Source organism: Theobroma cacao, chromosome 8, assembly GCF_053813885.1.
Source record: "Theobroma cacao isolate CCN51 chromosome 8, ASM5381388v1, whole genome shotgun sequence".
Classification (NCBI taxonomy): domain Eukaryota; kingdom Viridiplantae; phylum Streptophyta; class Magnoliopsida; order Malvales; family Malvaceae; genus Theobroma; species Theobroma cacao.
In genome coordinates this window covers 6,543,444-6,560,975 of record NC_142646.1, presented here as the reverse complement: position 1 = coordinate 6,560,975, position 17,532 = coordinate 6,543,444, and the positions used below count along the sequence as shown (strand labels likewise).

The following is a 17,532-nucleotide window of genomic DNA, read 5'->3' as shown; positions in this document are numbered from 1 at the left end:
ACTTTCAATATTGTCACCCAACACGGCTATACCTCTGGAAACTCTTCAAACCGTCATTGTTCCCGGTGTCTTATCTTTTGCACGGCAGGTTGAGGCTGATCCTGTTAACCTTGGACGTAAAATAATAAAATTTGGTGTGGAAATATTCCTTCCAGAACCTGATGATGAGGTGATTGATGACTCATTGAGTACATTGAATTTCAAGCCTGCTAGTCGGTCATCTATTCAAGCTCTGAAAAGGATGAAATTGGGTGACGATGAAGATCATCTCTTACCATTCAAAAAGAGAAGAAGGCTTGACGGTTTGACTTCAAGTACTTCAGAGAAAGAATGTAGTATCTGTTTGGACGAGATTTCGGACAGTGAAGAGGTTGCGTTGATGCCTTGCGGACATGTTTACCACGATGGTTGCATCGTTAGGTGGTTGGAGACGAGTCACTTGTGTCCACTGTGTCGATACAAGATGCCAAGTTGATTGGATTTTTGATCTCCCCCGTACAACGTCAAATCACTTCTTTTAGTACGTTGTCGAATTTATTCGAGAGAGAACGAAAAATTTTATATATTAGAATTTTATTGTGAAAATTAATGATGAATAGTATAAATTTCTAACTGATGGGATAAATTTTTCAAATTTTATTTCAGTATTGATGTAATCAAATTTTGTTAATCATAATAATTTTAATTATGATCATTATATTATTTTATGTCTTTTGTGTTGGTAATTGATGCGCTGAGCACAATTTATTTTTTTTTATAGAAATCACAAACACTTTAACTAAATTTCTTAAAATTACCCATATAATTCATTGATATTTTTAATATGCATTAAAAATATTTATGATGTCAAAATTTCAATTTTGAGTAAATAATTGAAAAATAAAGTGATAGTTATAAAAATAATGTATAAAAATAAAATGTTCTTTGAATTAAAGCATATTGTTCGAATATTAATAAATTTTATAAAAAATTATATCAATAAAATTAACATTCAAATTAATTAGTCTTCAATTAGAAAGTTCCAATCTAAAGATAAAATGAGCTTACGAGATACTAATAATTTTACTTTGGACTTTGTATTTTCAATTTCATTTGTATTTTTTTTTTGCCATTTTCGTTTAAAGTCAGTAAAATTATGAGAAAGTAATAAAATTAGTTCTTTCTCTCCCTCTATTCATTGTTATATTTGGGCTCAGCTCTAAGGTTATTGGATTATTTTGGATTGCAGGTGCCTTCTTACTTGGGGACACCCACCCACATTTCCAGAATCTTTGATAATACATATTCCCAAATTAAACACAGAAGCACCTAGAACCCTCCATTGATGAAACTTGAGATTCTGCAACTGCTTTAATCCTCATAAATAAAAGGCAAAACCACCATAACTCAAAGACCTCAAACAAACCCAGAAACAAAAGAAGCAACCAAAGATGTTCTTTTTCTTTGTAGGTGGATTAGAGCAACAAGTGAGGCAAGTGCTGCAATCGGGTCTGGGCAGGTGCATAAACTGTAATTCAAGAGCTGATCTTGTCGAGTACGAGAAAGTGTTGAAGCTTTTCTTTGTGCCCGTTTGGAGATGGCCAGGAAAAGACCCTCTCATGCACTGTAACAACTGCAACCTCTTTTTCCCTCGGGATTTGTCTTATACACCTCCCAAGGTTGATTCATCATCTGCTGCCGTTTCAGAGGCTTTGCGTTGTCGTTTTTGTGACCGGCTTGTTGAGCCTGAGTTCAGATTCTGCCCCTTTTGTGGCTCTGCTGTCTAATTTTCCTTTTGCGGGGAGGGCTTGAATCTAGTTTATGCTAATTAATTAGAAGAGGCAGTTTCAAACAAAAAGCTATAAGATTGCAATTTATGTATAGTGGTAAGTACCTTCAAGGTTTTTGAATTTCTTTTTTGAATGCATTTTTCTAGTTTATATAAAAATGGGATTGAGTTATCCAAATTAAACAAAGTTATGCAGCATATTTTGCCTGTTTGCATTAGCTCAGAATCTAAACTGATGTTCATCTTTCAAACCCTGGGGAGTAAGATGTTGATGAGTTTAAGAAAATCAATTGCAAATCTTGGGAATTTTCATTGAACTTCAGATGTTATAATACAACAGAATTTTCCTGCCGCAGGACAAGAGATCAATACTGGCTTCTGAGGCCAAAAAACCAATCTTTCTGATCATTTCTCTGGTCTGGGGTTATCTGGGGGTTTTGACTGTACACAAAAACTACAAAACTAGTGTATTATTTTACCGGGCTTGTGTTGAGACCATCTCTTATCCGTTTCAGATCAATACACAGTTTCTGCTGAATTCCTTGGCTGTCTTAAATGTAAACCTTAAAAACATCTGATTGTGGTAGATCCTTGAGAGTGCGAGAGTCGGTCCAGACAATGTGAGAAGAGATGTTAAATTGGTTGCTATAGTTACAATTTACATTGATTTGCTGAAGGGTAATTGTTTAGCTCCTTGTTCAACAGCATCCCCTCATAATCTTTATTTCACTTCTAGCTTATTGCCCCATTGAGCATATGCTCTTGCTGGCCAATCTGAAGTCGCAGATCCTCATTCAATACCTGTATTGGTTACACATAAAAGGTCGGACCAGAAATATTAGTGACAAACAAGTTAAGCACATATTAGACAAGTTATTCAAACACCAATGATGCAGAGGAAAGACTGGCTAATATGTTACTTCTTGCCAGCAGCATGGTTTTAATACTTAAAGTCATTGAAAACCATATTACAGAAATTAAATGGAAAAAGTGTTATGAGAAGCACAGTCTGAAGATGGCATCTTGCAAACTACTTGTAAGCAATTTGGTAACAAAAACCATATATATCTTATGTAATGTTCTACACAGAAATGTTGAAGTTTTCTGCTTCCAGAAGGTTATTCATCAGTGGTATAACAAGAATGTTGATTATTAGCTATAAAAGTTACCATTCTTTTCAGCAATTTACTTGTTTATAAAACCAAGGAAGAATTCTCGTAGGTTTCAGTGAGTAATTACTGTTAATTTCACCTAAAACCACCAACCTACTGCCCAAAGGAAGGAAAAACAAGATATGTTTTACCTGTTCTGCAAAATGCCTCCATAAATACTGCATTAAAGGAACGTGCTTCAATATGGGAGCAAAATCTAGAGACGTTCTATATAACAGTCTTGTCTTCTTTCTTGATGAAGGTAAGCGTACATGAAGCTGGTGAAGGTGTGTTGTGCAATCCTTGGTACTCTGTCCTTTCAGTTCCCCAGGCTTTGATATCCATCAGGTCAGTACATAGAACTTCCCTCACATGCAAACTGTGATAATGATTGATAAAAAAACCTGTGTGGAATGTTCAACCAAAATGGACATGGATTTCTATTTCTTATATAGTCCTTTTTCTCTTTTTGTGCACTTTCAGTTTTACATCACTCAGACCTACCCCAAAATTCTTTCGACTTGCATCATTTAAAGTTTTCTCATTCTGTGTAATGGAGAGGGAGGCTAGGTGTTTTTGTTGACTGCCAATTTATGCATTGTCTGTAACGATGAAGCACATAGCTTCTGGACTATTGCTGCTATGCTTTTTGGTTTCTTATTGTCTGAGTTAATGCTGTATTGTAGAGGGAAAAAAACAACTGCGTATAAATTGGAATGGGTTAATGAATTAATAGTAAGAGTAATTATCAGAAAATTGATTAGAAAATAATGGCAGAATGATTAGATAATCAAAATGCTTATAAAACTTGAAATACAGCAAATTCCCACACTCTGCGAGGACCAAAAATAAAGAGAGAATGTATGTTGTTATTTGTTATTGATCAATGAATGTAACTTGTTTTTGTAATTTGGAGAAGAGGATTCGAATTCTGCTCTTTAGACAGGCAGATGATGCACCAAGTAATGAGTTAAACATTTAGATACATTATCTATTTTATAAGTGTCGTAACGTGCAGGTCCGAAAACCCGTCCGTCAAACTTCGGCGAAAATTATATATGTGTGGGAGTTGCCACCAATCTTTTTTTATTTAGGTGTGATTGGTCACCTATTAATCCAATTCTAATCAACGAAGTCCTAAATTAATTTTAGGTCCTTCGAAAGAACGAGAACTGATCCACGTTTTTTAGAGATGGGTTCGGGAGTGCGGTTACGCACAGAGAAGGGTTAGCACCTCCGTGGCGCCCGTTTCACGAACGGTACCATTTAATCTTAAGTTATCTTAATATAGCCTACTTTTAATTTAATCCCTACCTTTTAATTAAATTTTTATTAAATTTGCTGATTGAGTCTTTTATTTGGTTTTTTTTATTTGGTTTTACGTATGCACATGATACAAGTGTAAAATGATGTCATTACTTGTTTATTTTAAATAATGGAGTCGGTAATCTTTTATTAGAAAATCATTCGAAGACCATCCCAACGCTTTGGTGAAGTCTCGAAATTTTTCTTACCTAGAGATATCCCCGGAAGAACTCGTCTCTACAAGCTCCTCGGGGAAATCTCATCATCGGGATTCCCGTACCATTTGCAAGATAAATATGGCGTGCTATGACAGAATAAAATGTTGATGTCTACATGCACGCGTTTATTGAATTAGGTGTTTCATAATTCACTCAACTAAGTATTTAAATATTTATCACCTTGTTTATATACTTAGTATTATTCGTTATTAATTATTAATTATTATTTTTTAGAGTTTCTTATTTAAATCAATATTTTTCAACTAGCATAGTGAATTAATATTCCATCTTATGTATTATTTTCCTTTTTTAATCAAATAAACAATTAATTATTAATGGTTAACTTAATTTTATTTAATAATATTTACTTGCTAATTAACTGACTACACTAACCTAGATTTAAACGTAATATTATGTAGATTTATTTTTTTTAATATTATTATTTTAGCAACGATTATTTGAGTTAATTGGTATTGAAGTTCAGAGTTCGGATTTATCCCGACGCTTCGGTGAAAATCCGTCTCGAATTTCGCATTTAAAAAAAATCTCACTTAGAAGAGGTAACTCTTTACCTCTCTTAAGTGAGTTAATGGGTATTGAAGTTCGGAGTTCGGATTTATCCCGACGCTTCGGTGAAAATCCGTCTCGAATTTCGCTTTTAAAAAAAATCCCACTTAGAAGAGGTAACTCTTTACCTCTCTTAGGTGAAAATTTTCAAATAATCATTTCATTCATTTTTTTACTTTTTTTTTTCATTTACTTATCATTATTACTATATTTATTTTTTTTTTTAAAAAAACTAAATCTATTATGAATTTTCTTTCTATTTATTTACTTATTATATATATATATATATACATTCTTCTAAACTATGCATTTTTACCATTATTTTTTATTATAACTATCATTTTTTTTTTGATTTTCCAATATTAAATATAAGCATTCATAATATATATATATACATATATGGATAACTTTTCCTAATATATTTTAAATCATGACAACCAAAAATTGTAATTTATTTAATAAAATGGACTAGCCCAAAATTAATTGGAATGAGCCCAAACCAAGGAAAATGGGTTACCTTTCTGGGCTCGGATTAGCCCAACTCAGTGGCCCGCAGAAGCCCAAATCTACTATACTCGGCCTGCTTCTTGAGGTCCACAAGGCAGGACCCAAAACGCATCGTTTGGTGCTTGTAGAGCCGCTCAAAACGACGTCATTTTGGCCCTCAAGCCCTAGGTATTTAAACCTTATTTTCTTCTTCCTTTGTCATTTTTGGCTCTCTTTTTCTCTCTCTAGTCGTCACTCTCTCTATTCTCTCCTTAACTTTTTCTTTTCTTCTTCTTCTTCTTTTTCGTTTCCTTCTCCCTTCAACTTCCCCTTTGGCCGGCTGATCCCTCTCTTTCCCTCTCCTTCGGCTTTCTTTTCTCTATTTCTCTCTCGCCCGGCGGATCTCTTCTCTTCCTTTCTCTCCTTCTTCCTTCTTCAACTTTCTGCCGGTAGGCCTCCCTTGTCATCGGTCTCCCTACCGGTTCTCCCCTATCCAAAAAAAAACTTTTTTCTCTACCTTTAAACTCCCTTCTCCCTCACTTTTCAGATCTAACTAGTTTTCTTTTGTGTTTGTTTTGATTTTTTTTTGTTATTGTGGCTAGGTAGCTTGCTGTTGGTAGATCTAAGATTTTTTTTTTCTTTTGAATTTTTTCTTTTTGGTTTTGAAGGTTCGATTTTAATAGCCGGGTTGTCCAAAAATTTGGACAACCCGGCAATAGGGTTCTAGCACCAAGGAGTTGGTAACCAGAGCCCCATCATTGAGGGTGGTTAGGGGAAGGGATGGCAACATTTTAGGTCGAGTGAATTTCGACCTTCAAAGCTTGGGGCATGAATTAATTTTGATTCTTGTCGAGTGCATGGCTAGGCATGTATGCATGATTGACATGATGAAATGTTTTCATGTTTATGATTCATTAAGGTTCCAAGACCCTTCTCTTACTTCATCCGATTTTTCACTGTAGCTTTCAATGACCTTCGTCTTGTGCCTTTCTTCTGAAGGCTTTAGGTAACTCTGGATTTTCCCTAAGCACCTTTTCTTTTGACATTTGATTTTGCCCCAAGTTTAAGGCTCCGCCATTCTTTTTCTTCGTTATTAAGTCTTTTGCTGAACAATGAGTATAATTTCTTGCTTAATTAGTTTTTTTTTTTACCAGTCATCATTAATTTCCATGACAGCCATTATGTGAAATCAATGGGATAGTAAAGAACAAAAGGGTTTAAATAAAGAGGCGAAGGAGAATTTCATATATGAGAAGTCAGATATTTCAAGGCAAAAAAGAATTTACAGGGCAAACATTAGATCTTTAAGTAATGAACACCTAGACCACTCAGAGAAAACAATCTGATATTCGACTTCAAGAATTGTCCTTGATTGATGCTTTGAGCAAATCTGTAGGTTGCAGACTCCCTAACTTCCCCTATTTTGCGAAATTGTGGAACTCCATTCATGGTGTATTTCTACCTCAATCTTGTGTTCCTTTTAGGCTGACATTTTCAAATTCCATTCTAATTTCCTACTTTTCGACCTCAAGCCGCCCTTTTCGAGTTTTCAGCATGAGCCTCCTCCTTTATGTACGAGCTGCCCTTTTCGAGTTTTCAGCACGAACCCCTTTTGTTTTTTTTTTTAAGCATAATACTTCTTCACCGCATCCGCATTTATCGGATTAGGCAAATCCTCCCCATCCATGTTAGCCAAAATCAAAGCTCCTCTTGAAAAAGCTTTCCTTACCACATATGGCCCTTCCCAATTCGGCATCCACTATCCCCGAAAATCAGTTTGATTAGGGAGTATTCTCTTGAGAACTAACTCTCCTTCTCGAAACTGTCTGGGACAGACTTTTTTCTCGTATGCTCTTATCATCCTTCGTTGGTACATCTGGCCATGACAAAGAGCCGCAAGCCTTTTCTCCTCAATCAGATTCAATTGCTCGTAGCGGGAGCGGACCCACTCAGTATCTTCCAATTCTGTTTCCATCAACACCCTCAATGATGGGATTTCTACTTCAACAAGTAGAACTGCTTCTGTACCATACACTAATGAGTACGGAGTTGCCCCGGTGGAGGTACGCACAGAAGTTCGATATGCATGCAAGGCAAAAGGAAGTTTCTCATGCCAGTCTTTATAAACTTCAGTCATCTTTTCGATAATTTTGTTGATATTTTTGTTGGCTGCCTCTACCGCTCCGTTCATCTTCGGACGGTAAGTTGTCGAGTTATGATGCTTGATTTTGAATTTAGTGCAAACCTCCTTCACCATCGCACCATTCAAATTGCTTGCATTATCAGTAATGATCCTTTCTGGCAGCTCATACCGACATATGATCTCCTTTTGGATGAACTTGCACACCACCTTTTGTGTCACATTGGCATAGGAAGCTGCTTCTACCATTTCGTGAAATAATCAATGGCCACCAATATGAATCGATGTCCATTAGAGGCTTTCGGCGTAATAAGCCCAATCACATCCATTCCCTACATTGAAAATGGCCAAGGTGCTGTGAAAAAGTGCAATGAGGCTGGTGGAGCATGGATTTTATCAGCGTATACTTGACACTTGTGGCATTTTCGAGCAAAGTTTATGCAGTCTGATTCCAATGTCAACCAATAATAACCAGCTCTCATAATTGTCTAGCCAACATATGTCCATTAGCATGAGCTCCGCAAGTTCTTTCGTGGATTTCTTTCATTATTTTGTTGGCTTCCGCAACATCCACACTTCTCAAGAGTACTTGATCTCGACTCCTTTTGTAGAGCACTTCTCCGTTAAGGAAGAAACTCATTGCTAATCTTCTAAGAGTTCACTTGTCATTGTCCGTGATATTCTCAGGATATACCTGGTGCTTGATGTATTGCATGATATCATGATACCACGGCTTACCATCAACCTCTTCCTCAACTTTAAAGCAGTGTGCGGGGACTTCACGGACTTCTAAATCAAAATGGCGTACATCAGTCGCTTCTTTAATTCTGAACATTGCTGCGAGAGTGGCCACAGCATCGGCAATTTGATTTTCTTCTCGAGGCAAATGGTTGAAGCTGATTTCTTTGAATTGTTTGCTTATTTCTGTAACCAGCTTTTTATGCGAAACTAGTTTAGAATCTCTAGTTTCTCATTCGCCTCTCATTTGACATATCACCAAAATCGAATCTCCGTAAACATCTATCGCGTCAGCCTTCATCTCAATTACTGCTTGCAATCCCATTACCAACGCTTCATACTCCGCCATATTATTAGTACAATTGAAATTCAATCTCGCCGTGGCTGGATAGTACTTTTCATTTGGAGAAATCAACACTGCCCCAATTTCGTGCCCCAAAGCATTGGATGCTCCATCAAAATACATCTTCCATGGGTTAAGTTCATTGGGACCATCCTCTTTTATATGCAAGACGGCCATCAAATCTTTATCTGGAAAATCGAAACTTACAGATTCATAATCCTCATTAGCTCGATCTGCGAGGAAATCAACGATGGCGCTCTTTTTGATTGACTTTTGGGACACATATACAATATCATACTCAGACAATAGCACTTGCCATCGAGCTACTCTTCCAGACAAAAAGGGTTTTTCAAAAATATACTTGATGAGATCTAATTTTGCCACCAACCATGTTGTGTGATACAACATGTATTGTCGGAGCCTCTGGGCGATCCATGCTAGCGCACAACACATCTTTTCAAGCGTAGAGTATTTGGACTCATACTCCATGAATTTCTTGCTCAAGTAATATATGGCCCGTTCTTTCTTCCCAATTTCATCATGTTGTCCCAATACACATCCCATAGAATTCTTGTTCACAGTCAAATACAAAATAAGAGGTTTTCCAACCGTCGGTGGCACCAACATCGGTGGATTTGTGAGATATTTTTTGATTTTATCAAAGGCTATTTGACATTCTTCATTCCACTCTCCCGGGTCTCGTTTTTGAAGCAGCTTGAAGATTGGATCACATTTGTAGGTGAGCTGGGATATAAATCGAGCAATGTAATTCAACCTCCCTAAAAATCCCCTCACTTCTTTTTGCGTTTTGGGAGGTGGCAGCCCTTGAATAGCTCGTATCTTATCTGGGTCCACTTCAATTCCTTTTTCACTTACTATGAACCCCAACAATTTCTCAGAAGTTACACCAAAAGTGCATTTTGCAGGATTCAACTTAAGCTGAAACTTTCGCAATATCTCGAACAACTTCTTGAGATTGACAGTATGATTTCTTTCTGTATGAGATTTTGCAATCATGTCATCCACATATACCTCTATCTCTTTGTGCATCACATCGTGAAACAAAGCTACCATTGCCCTTTGGTAGGTGGCACATGTATTCTTCAATTCAAATGGCATTACTTTGTAACAAAACGTTCCCCACATGGTTACGAATGTTGTTTTTTCCATATCTTCGGGTGCCATCTTAATCTGATTGTAACCAGAAAAACCATCCATAAATGAGAACAAAGCATGCTTTGCTGTGTTATCCACAACAGTATCAATATGTGGCAAAGCGAAGCTATCCTTCGGACTCGCTTTGTTCAAATCCCTGTAATCGACGCACATTTGAACTTTTCCATCCTTCTTAGGAACTGGAACTATATTAGCCACCCATTCAGGATACTTAGCCACCTCTAAGAATCCAGCATCGAATTGCTTCTTTACTTCTTCTTTAATCTTCAGCAACATTTCTGGCTTCATCCTTCTCAACTTCTGTTTAATAGGCTTGCAATCTGGTCTCAAAGGTAACTTGTGGACAACAATGTCAGTGTTGAGACCTGACATGTCTTGATATGACCAAGCAAACACATCCACATATTCACAGAGCAGTTCTTCTAGCTTCTGCTGTTCATTGGATGACAGCGAGGTGCCAATCCTAACTTCTTTCTTTTTTCTCCATTTTCGAGGTTAATCATTTCTGTGAGTTCCTGATGAGGTAAAATCTCTCTTTCCTCCTGTTCCAACATTCTCGACAAATCAGGGGATAAGCCATAGTCATCCACATCCTCTTCATTTTTTAATTCATCAACGTTCGGAATCATCTCAAAATCGATATTCAAATCATTGTCTAGATTGCCTTTGTGTTCATCATTTAAAGACCTGCAAACAGGTAAAATTGGACACATGTATGGACAAGTATTTATTGACTAAAAGAATAGATGAAAGGAAATATGCAAAAAGATTGATGAATTATGAAACACATTATGCACTGTCATTTATTTAAATGATAAAGGTAACAGAAAGCCCTACTTAAACAAGAAATTACTCTTAACACCCTTGGGCATAGGCATTTAGATAAAATTGTTCATTACATTTCTGAAGACTTAAAGATGATGGGCAATTCCGTGACTGTCCAATTGTTTAGCTCCTTTCCTGGCAGTACTGGATACACCACAAGGATTTTCTCATTAGGTTCTTTATCTTTGATCATATGGATTGATAGCTCACCAAACATTAGTGGAATCTGATTGACCTCGTCTGACGCCTTGGTATGAATGCACCCCGCGGATCGAAAGGTTTCATACAAAAAGGGCCTCCTCACCTTCTTCATAAAACTCGATTTCTGACAAATCCATCAACTCTTGCAACTTACGGCGAAAGCCATCACAATTTTGAATGGAATGTCCAACAACCCTCATATGGAATTTGCAAGAGTGGGTGCGATCATGTCTTACTTTTTTTATGTCTATCAGTTCTGGAGTGATGACTTTTATTTTGGACAATGCCTCAAACACTCTATCCATCAGCGTTTGAATCTCGTCGATATTCTTTTTCACCCTTCGAATCATCCCTTCATGTATTACATTCACTGTCGGACCTCCATGGTTAGGCAAGGGATTCCCATCAACATTTGAATTGTCCTTTTTAGCAAAATTTAAAAGTCTTGCCTTAATGAGCGTTTGGACTTTATGTTTTAAAGCAGTACAATTCTCGGTGGAGTGTCATTGAATTCCAAAATGGTAATCACAATGCGCATTCGGGTCATACCATTTTGGGAAAGGTGGTCGGAGTGGTTCTAAAGGGGTTCGAGCAAGGAGTTGATTTTTTATGAGTTATGGCAACAATGTAGTGTAAGGGACTGGAATAGGATCAAACTTTGATTTTTCTAGGGTAGTTTTAGGTCTTCTTTGACCATGACCAGGATTATTAGTTGAAGCTACCGGTCTTGGTGGTGGAGTTTGTGGAAGAACATTGGTCTGAAACGTTGCTTGCGGGGCAGGTTGGTACACATATGGATTTTGTATGATGTTGCCTATGTTCGGATAGAAGGGTTGGTATGGGGGTTACAGGTGATATGGGTTAAAGTTATGGGCTTGTTGGCTGTCGTGAGCGACTGCTTGCACATCCCCTTCTTTTTTCTTGGGCGTATTCCCTTTTTTTAAGCTGACAACTTCATGCCCTTCAATTTTTCCACTTTTGATAGCTCATTCTATTATTTCTCCCGATAAGACCAAATCTGCAAAGTTTTTTGTGGCGTTGCCGATCAAGCACTCATAGAATGGTGCTCGGAGTGTGTTTATGAACAACACAGTCATCTCTTTATCAGTGAGAGGTGGCTGAACTTGCACTGCTGTATCTCTCCACCTTTGGGCATATTCCTTGAAGTTCTCACTTTGTTTATTTTCCATAGTCTGCAATGACAACCAATCAGGGGCTAATTCAGCCACATGCTTGTATTGGGCTATGAAGGCTCTTGCTAGGCCTTTCCAAGTCTTAATACGATTTTGATCTAGCTGTACGTACCACCGAGCAGCTGACCCAGTCAAGTTGTCTCGAAAAAAATGGATCAGTAACTTATCATCGTGAGACTGTGCAGCCATCTTCCGACAATACATGGTAATATATGCCATGGGACACTTTGTTCCATCATATTTTTCAAATTTCGGAACCTTGAACTTGGTAGGGATCAATACATCCGGCACTAAGCATAGCTCGGTTGCGTCCATGTTACCAAACCTATCAACTCATTCGATAGCACGAAGACGCTCTTCCAACAAATCGTACTTTTTCTGATCTTTTTCATTTTCTCCTGTTTGTGATGAGCTCTTCCTTAATTTTTCTTGCTATTTTGGATCGTCTAAATCCGGAACGTTTATTGGTTCAGCAAGATTTGTTTCAGAATTTGACCCAAATTGTCCATGAGTCGACTGATGGCCTATTGGGGGTGGTACATTGTAATAAGCGGGTGGTATCGCTTGAGGATGGACCCTTTGAAAAGTTTGGGCATGGGGTGGAGTGAACCTTGGGGGATAAGGTGGATCATCCTTTTGGCTTCCAGTGTCTTGTGCTGGTGGGTTTTCTGACGGAGCTGACTCTTCTGTAACCCTTTTTCCTTTACTTAAGCTTGTCATCAATTCCATCATCTTTGCTAACTGTACTCTCATTTCTTCTTGAGCTCTTTCCATTCTATTCATTCGCTCACTTTGTTCTTCTTCCATGATCCTTGCTCGCCGACATGTATTATGAACACGTTGGTCACTTGGCTTAGGTGGTCGAGCTATTTTTGGAACCTTATTGTAATCATAAACGTGAATTAGATGCATGCATGAATGAAATGAAAAAATGAACCCCTTATCTTTATTTACATGCGAAAATACTTATTGTCATGAAATGAGGATTTATGCACGTATAAATGAATGATCATGTACTAAAAGTATCTGTCACATAACACTCCTCAATAAAGTAATTCAGTGCATAAGCCATTGTTTCTTGTTGCAATTCAGGAGTCATCTTTTACATCTACTCCGTCAATGGTTTTCAGATGACATACTTTTCCTATATGCAAAAATTATGATGCAAATATGCATATGACAAAAAGTTTAAGTCAGTACCGTAAACAAGAATTCCAAAAGATGAATAATTGATAACATGATACCTTTATTACTTCGTGGAGAAGAATTTAGAACAAGGGGATTATGAAAATTCCTTCATGTGTACCTAGTCAAAAGGTATATTCTCACGGGTGAAGCTCTACCTAAGCAAAGGTGACTCCCGATATTTTACATGCTGAGTTTGGGTTGAAAATGGAGCTAAAGGTTCCCAAATCGCTCCTCACTGTCGTCCACACAGACTAGTAAGGCACCCCGACCCTCACCCATTATAGGCTTCAAACGGACTAGGTTCGATCTGAGTGGGAGTCTTCACTAGCCCATGCGGAGGTTATCACCTCACGAGAGCGTAGCTACTTAACTCCCTCCTAATTAAGGGCAAAGCCCGAGTGGAAAGCTTATGCATGAATGTAAGATGTGTAGTGTGTGAGAAGGAATATACTGACCTTGGACCAATAATTTCACACTCCCTTTATCCTAAATTTCCCGCAACTATTTAAAAATAGTGAAGTAATAATAGCAAAATAATTGAATGCATTAAACAAAAATATGCAAAATTGATGTCAGGGAAAAAAACAAATTATTTGAGGCTTAAGATAACTTATGATTAATTAATGGCTTGACTCTCGATTTCCCCAGTGGAGTCGCCATCTGTCGTAACGTGCAGGTCTAGGAACCCGTCCGCCAGACGTCGGCGAAAATTATATATGTGTGGGAGTCGCCACCAATCTTTTTTTATCTAGGTGTGATTGGTCACCTATTAATCCAATTCTAATCGACGAAGTCCTAAATTAATTTTAGGTCCGTCGAAAGAACGAGAACCGATCCACGTTTTTTAGAGATGGGTTCGGGAGTGCGGTTACACACGGAGAAGGGTTAGCACCTCCGTGGCGCCCGTTCCACGAACGGTACCATTTAATCTTAAGTTATCTTAATATAGCCTAATTTTAATTTAATCCCTACCCTTTAATTAAATATTTATTAAATTGGCTGACTGAGTCTTTTATTTGGTTTTTTTTATTTGGTTTTACGTATGCACATGATGCAAGCGTAAAATGATGTCATTACTTGTTTATTTTAAATAATGGAGTCGGTAATCTTTTATTGAAAAATCATTCGAAGACTATCCCAACGCTTTGGTGAAGTCTCGAAATTTTTCTCACCTAGAGATATCCCCGAAAGAACTCGTCTCTACAAGCTCCTCAAGGAAATCCCATCATTGGGATTCTCGCACCATTTGCAAGATAAATATGGCGTGCTATGACAGAATAAAATGTTGATGTCTACATGCACGCGTTTATTGAATTAGGTGGTTCATAATTCACTCAACTAAGTATTTAAATATTTATCACCTTATTTATATACTTAGTATTATTCGTTATTAATTATTATTTATTATTTTTTAGAGTTTCTTATTTAAATCAATATTTTTCAACTAGCATAGTGAATTAATATTCCATCTTATGTATTATTTTTCTTTTTTAATCAAATAAACAATTAATTATTAATGGTTAACTTAATTTTATTTAATAATATTTACTTGCTAATTAACTAACTACACTAACCTAGATTTAAACGTAATATTATGTAGATTTATTTTTTTTAATATTATTATTTTAGCAACGATTATTTGAGTTAATGGGTATTGAAGTTCGGAGTTCAAATTTATCCCGACGCTTCGGTGAAAATCCGTCTCGAATCTCGCGTTTAAAAAAAATCCCACTTAGAAGAGGTAACTCTTTACCTCTCTTAAGTGAGTTAATGGGTATTGAAGTTCGGAGTTCGGATTTATCCCGACGCTTCGGTGAAAATTCATCTCGAATTTCGCGTTTAAAAAAATCTCACTTAGAAGAGATAACTCTTTACCTCTCTTAGGTGAAATTTTTCAAATAATCATTTCATTCATTTTTTTACTTTTTTTTCATTTACTTATCATTATTACTATATTTATTTTAAAAAAAACTAAATCTATTATGAATTTTCTTTCTATTTATTTACTTATTTTATATATATATATATATATATATATATATATATATATATATACATTCTTCTAAAGTATGCATTTTTACCATTATTTTTTATTATAACTATCATTATTTTTTTTTATTTTCTAATATTAAATATAAGCATTCATAATATATATATACATATATGGATAACTTTTCCTAATATATTTTAAATCATGACAACCAAAAATTGTAATTTATTTAATAAAATGGACTAGCCCAAAATTAATTGGAATGAGCCCAAACCAAGAAAAATGAATTACTTTTTTGGGCTCGAATTAGCCCAACTCGGTGGCTCGCAGAAGCCCAAATCTACTATACTCAGCTTGCTTCTTGAGGTCCACAAGGTAGGACCCAAACCGCATTGTTTGGTGCCTGTAGAGCCGCTCAAAACGACTCCGTTTTGGCCCTTAAGCCCTAGGTATTTAAACCTTATTTTCTTCTTCCTTTGTCATTTTTGGCTCTCTTTTTCTCTCTCTAACCGTCACTCTCTCTATTCTCTCCCTAACTTTTTCTTTTCTTCTTCTTCTTCTTTTTCGTTTCCTTCTCCCTTCAACTTCCCCTTTGGCCGACCGATCCCTCTCTTTCCCTCTCCTTCGACTTTCTCTTCTCTATTTCTCTCTCGCCCGGCGGATCTCCTCTCTTCCTTTCTCTCCTTCTTCCTTCTTCAACTTTCTGCCGGTAAGCCTCCCTTGTCGTCGGTCTCCCTACCGGTTCTCCCCTATTCGAAAAAAAACTTTTTTCTCTACCCTTAAACTCCCTTCTCCCTCATTTTTCAGATCAACTAGTTTTCTTTTGTGTTTGTTTTGATTTTTTTTTGTTATTGTGGCTAGGTAGCTTGTTGTTGGTAGATCTAGGATTTTTTTTTTCTTTTGGATTTTTTCTTTTTGGTTTTGCAGGTTCGATTTTTAACAGTCGGGTTGTCCAAAATTTTGGACAACCCGGCAATGGGGTTCTGGCACCAAGAAGTTGGTAACCAAAGCCCCATCATTCAAGGTGGTTGGGGGAAGGGATGGTTGGGCGTACGCCCAACCATTCCCTCTCTTTTATTTATTTATTTATTTATTTTACTTTATATTTTATTTTATTATAATTTAATTTTTTTTGTTTATTTTTTAGGTGTCTACAATAAAGAAATTGAATCTTTCCATTCGCTAGGAGTGCCAAATGCTTGCAAACTCCATCTCTCTTGCCCCTTTTCTCCCTTTCCCTTCCTCAGATAAGATGTGTTGCGCTTAAGATCATAAAGTAGTTTCGATTACAAGTATTACTAATAATCATGCGATTGATGATCAAAGAGTTTTCTAATTAAATTGATTTACCCTTTCGTACAATCCACAAGTAGGTGTTGTTTTTTGCTTGACTCGCCTTGACCTCAAAAGTTTGAATTTTATTACTTGACTATCATTTTTATCCAATTTATCTTTGATTCTAAAGCTTTTTTTTTTGAATTTATTTTTATATAAATTTTATGAAATAATATATTTTTAATATAAATTATACAATAAGTATATATTATTATTCAATTAATGTTTGTAATTAGTATTAGATAATAAATATATTAACATAACATCAAATAAATAATAAAATGTATTTTTTTATATATAGCTCGGGATGGGGTGAGGTAAAAGTAAAAGATATTAGGTAAAGAAATTGTTTACTAAATGAGATGTTAAGTTGAACCAAAACCGATTGACGGTCTAAAATCTAAGTTTGATCTAGTTCAATCATGTTACTTTTTTAGTAATATTTTCAAAATTAAAATTAAATAAAAATATATTATTTATTAATCTAATAATATTTTCCGACTGAACTCAAGCCTAGATTTATATGCCCAAACTCAGGTCGAAGCAAGTCGAGCTTTCAAACCAATCAACTTTTGGACACCTTTAAGTGTAAAATTTATTTGTATTGAAAGAAAAAAAAAGAAAAAAATCATAAAAAATATTTTTCAAAATGTATATTGGAGAAATCAAATAACGAATGTAAAAAGGAGTATTGGTTAAAGTAGAAAATATATGCATTGAATAAATAGAAAAGTATTTGATACTTTTTACTTTAGAGGGTGAGATATATAAAAGTAAACCATGCTTAAATATATTAGTAAACAAAAAAACAAAAAAAAATTAACATCATAAAGAAAAGCATAAATACCATTACATGTTAGCTGGAGCAAAAGGAGACTTATATATGGGATCATTATATTTATATCAAT

The 17,532-nt window shown here is 36.0% G+C and overlaps 1 protein-coding gene across 3 annotated transcripts; it reads left to right on the top strand.

Annotated features, from left to right (window-relative positions):
• Window positions 1–1,186: 1,186 nt before the first annotated feature.
• LOC18592344 (zinc-ribbon domain protein) lies at window positions 1,187–16,573 on the top strand. 3 transcript variants are annotated; one of them, XM_088808833.1, is made up of 4 exons: window positions 1,187–1,865; window positions 3,182–3,267; window positions 4,072–4,178; window positions 16,437–16,573. In XM_088808833.1, the coding sequence occupies exon 1, from the start codon at window positions 1,431–1,433 to the stop codon at window positions 1,764–1,766; it is 336 nt and encodes a 111-aa protein (XP_088664959.1). In that variant the 5' UTR covers window positions 1,187–1,430; the 3' UTR covers window positions 1,767–1,865; window positions 3,182–3,267; window positions 4,072–4,178; window positions 16,437–16,573. The 3 variants fall into 3 exon arrangements, with proteins under 3 accessions (XP_088664959.1, XP_088664957.1, XP_088664960.1); XM_088808831.1 differs by lacking the exon at window positions 16,437–16,573 and having other exon boundaries at window positions 4,072–4,266; XM_088808834.1 differs by lacking the exons at window positions 4,072–4,178; window positions 16,437–16,573 and adding an exon at window positions 3,403–3,562.
• Window positions 16,574–17,532: the final 959 nt, after the last annotated feature.

What these genes read in the sequence shown, in the direction of transcription:
- LOC18592344 (XM_088808833.1), top strand. Translation starts at nt 1,431, where the DNA reads ATGTTCTTTTTCTTTGTAGGTGGATTAGAGCAACAAGTGAGGCAAGTG.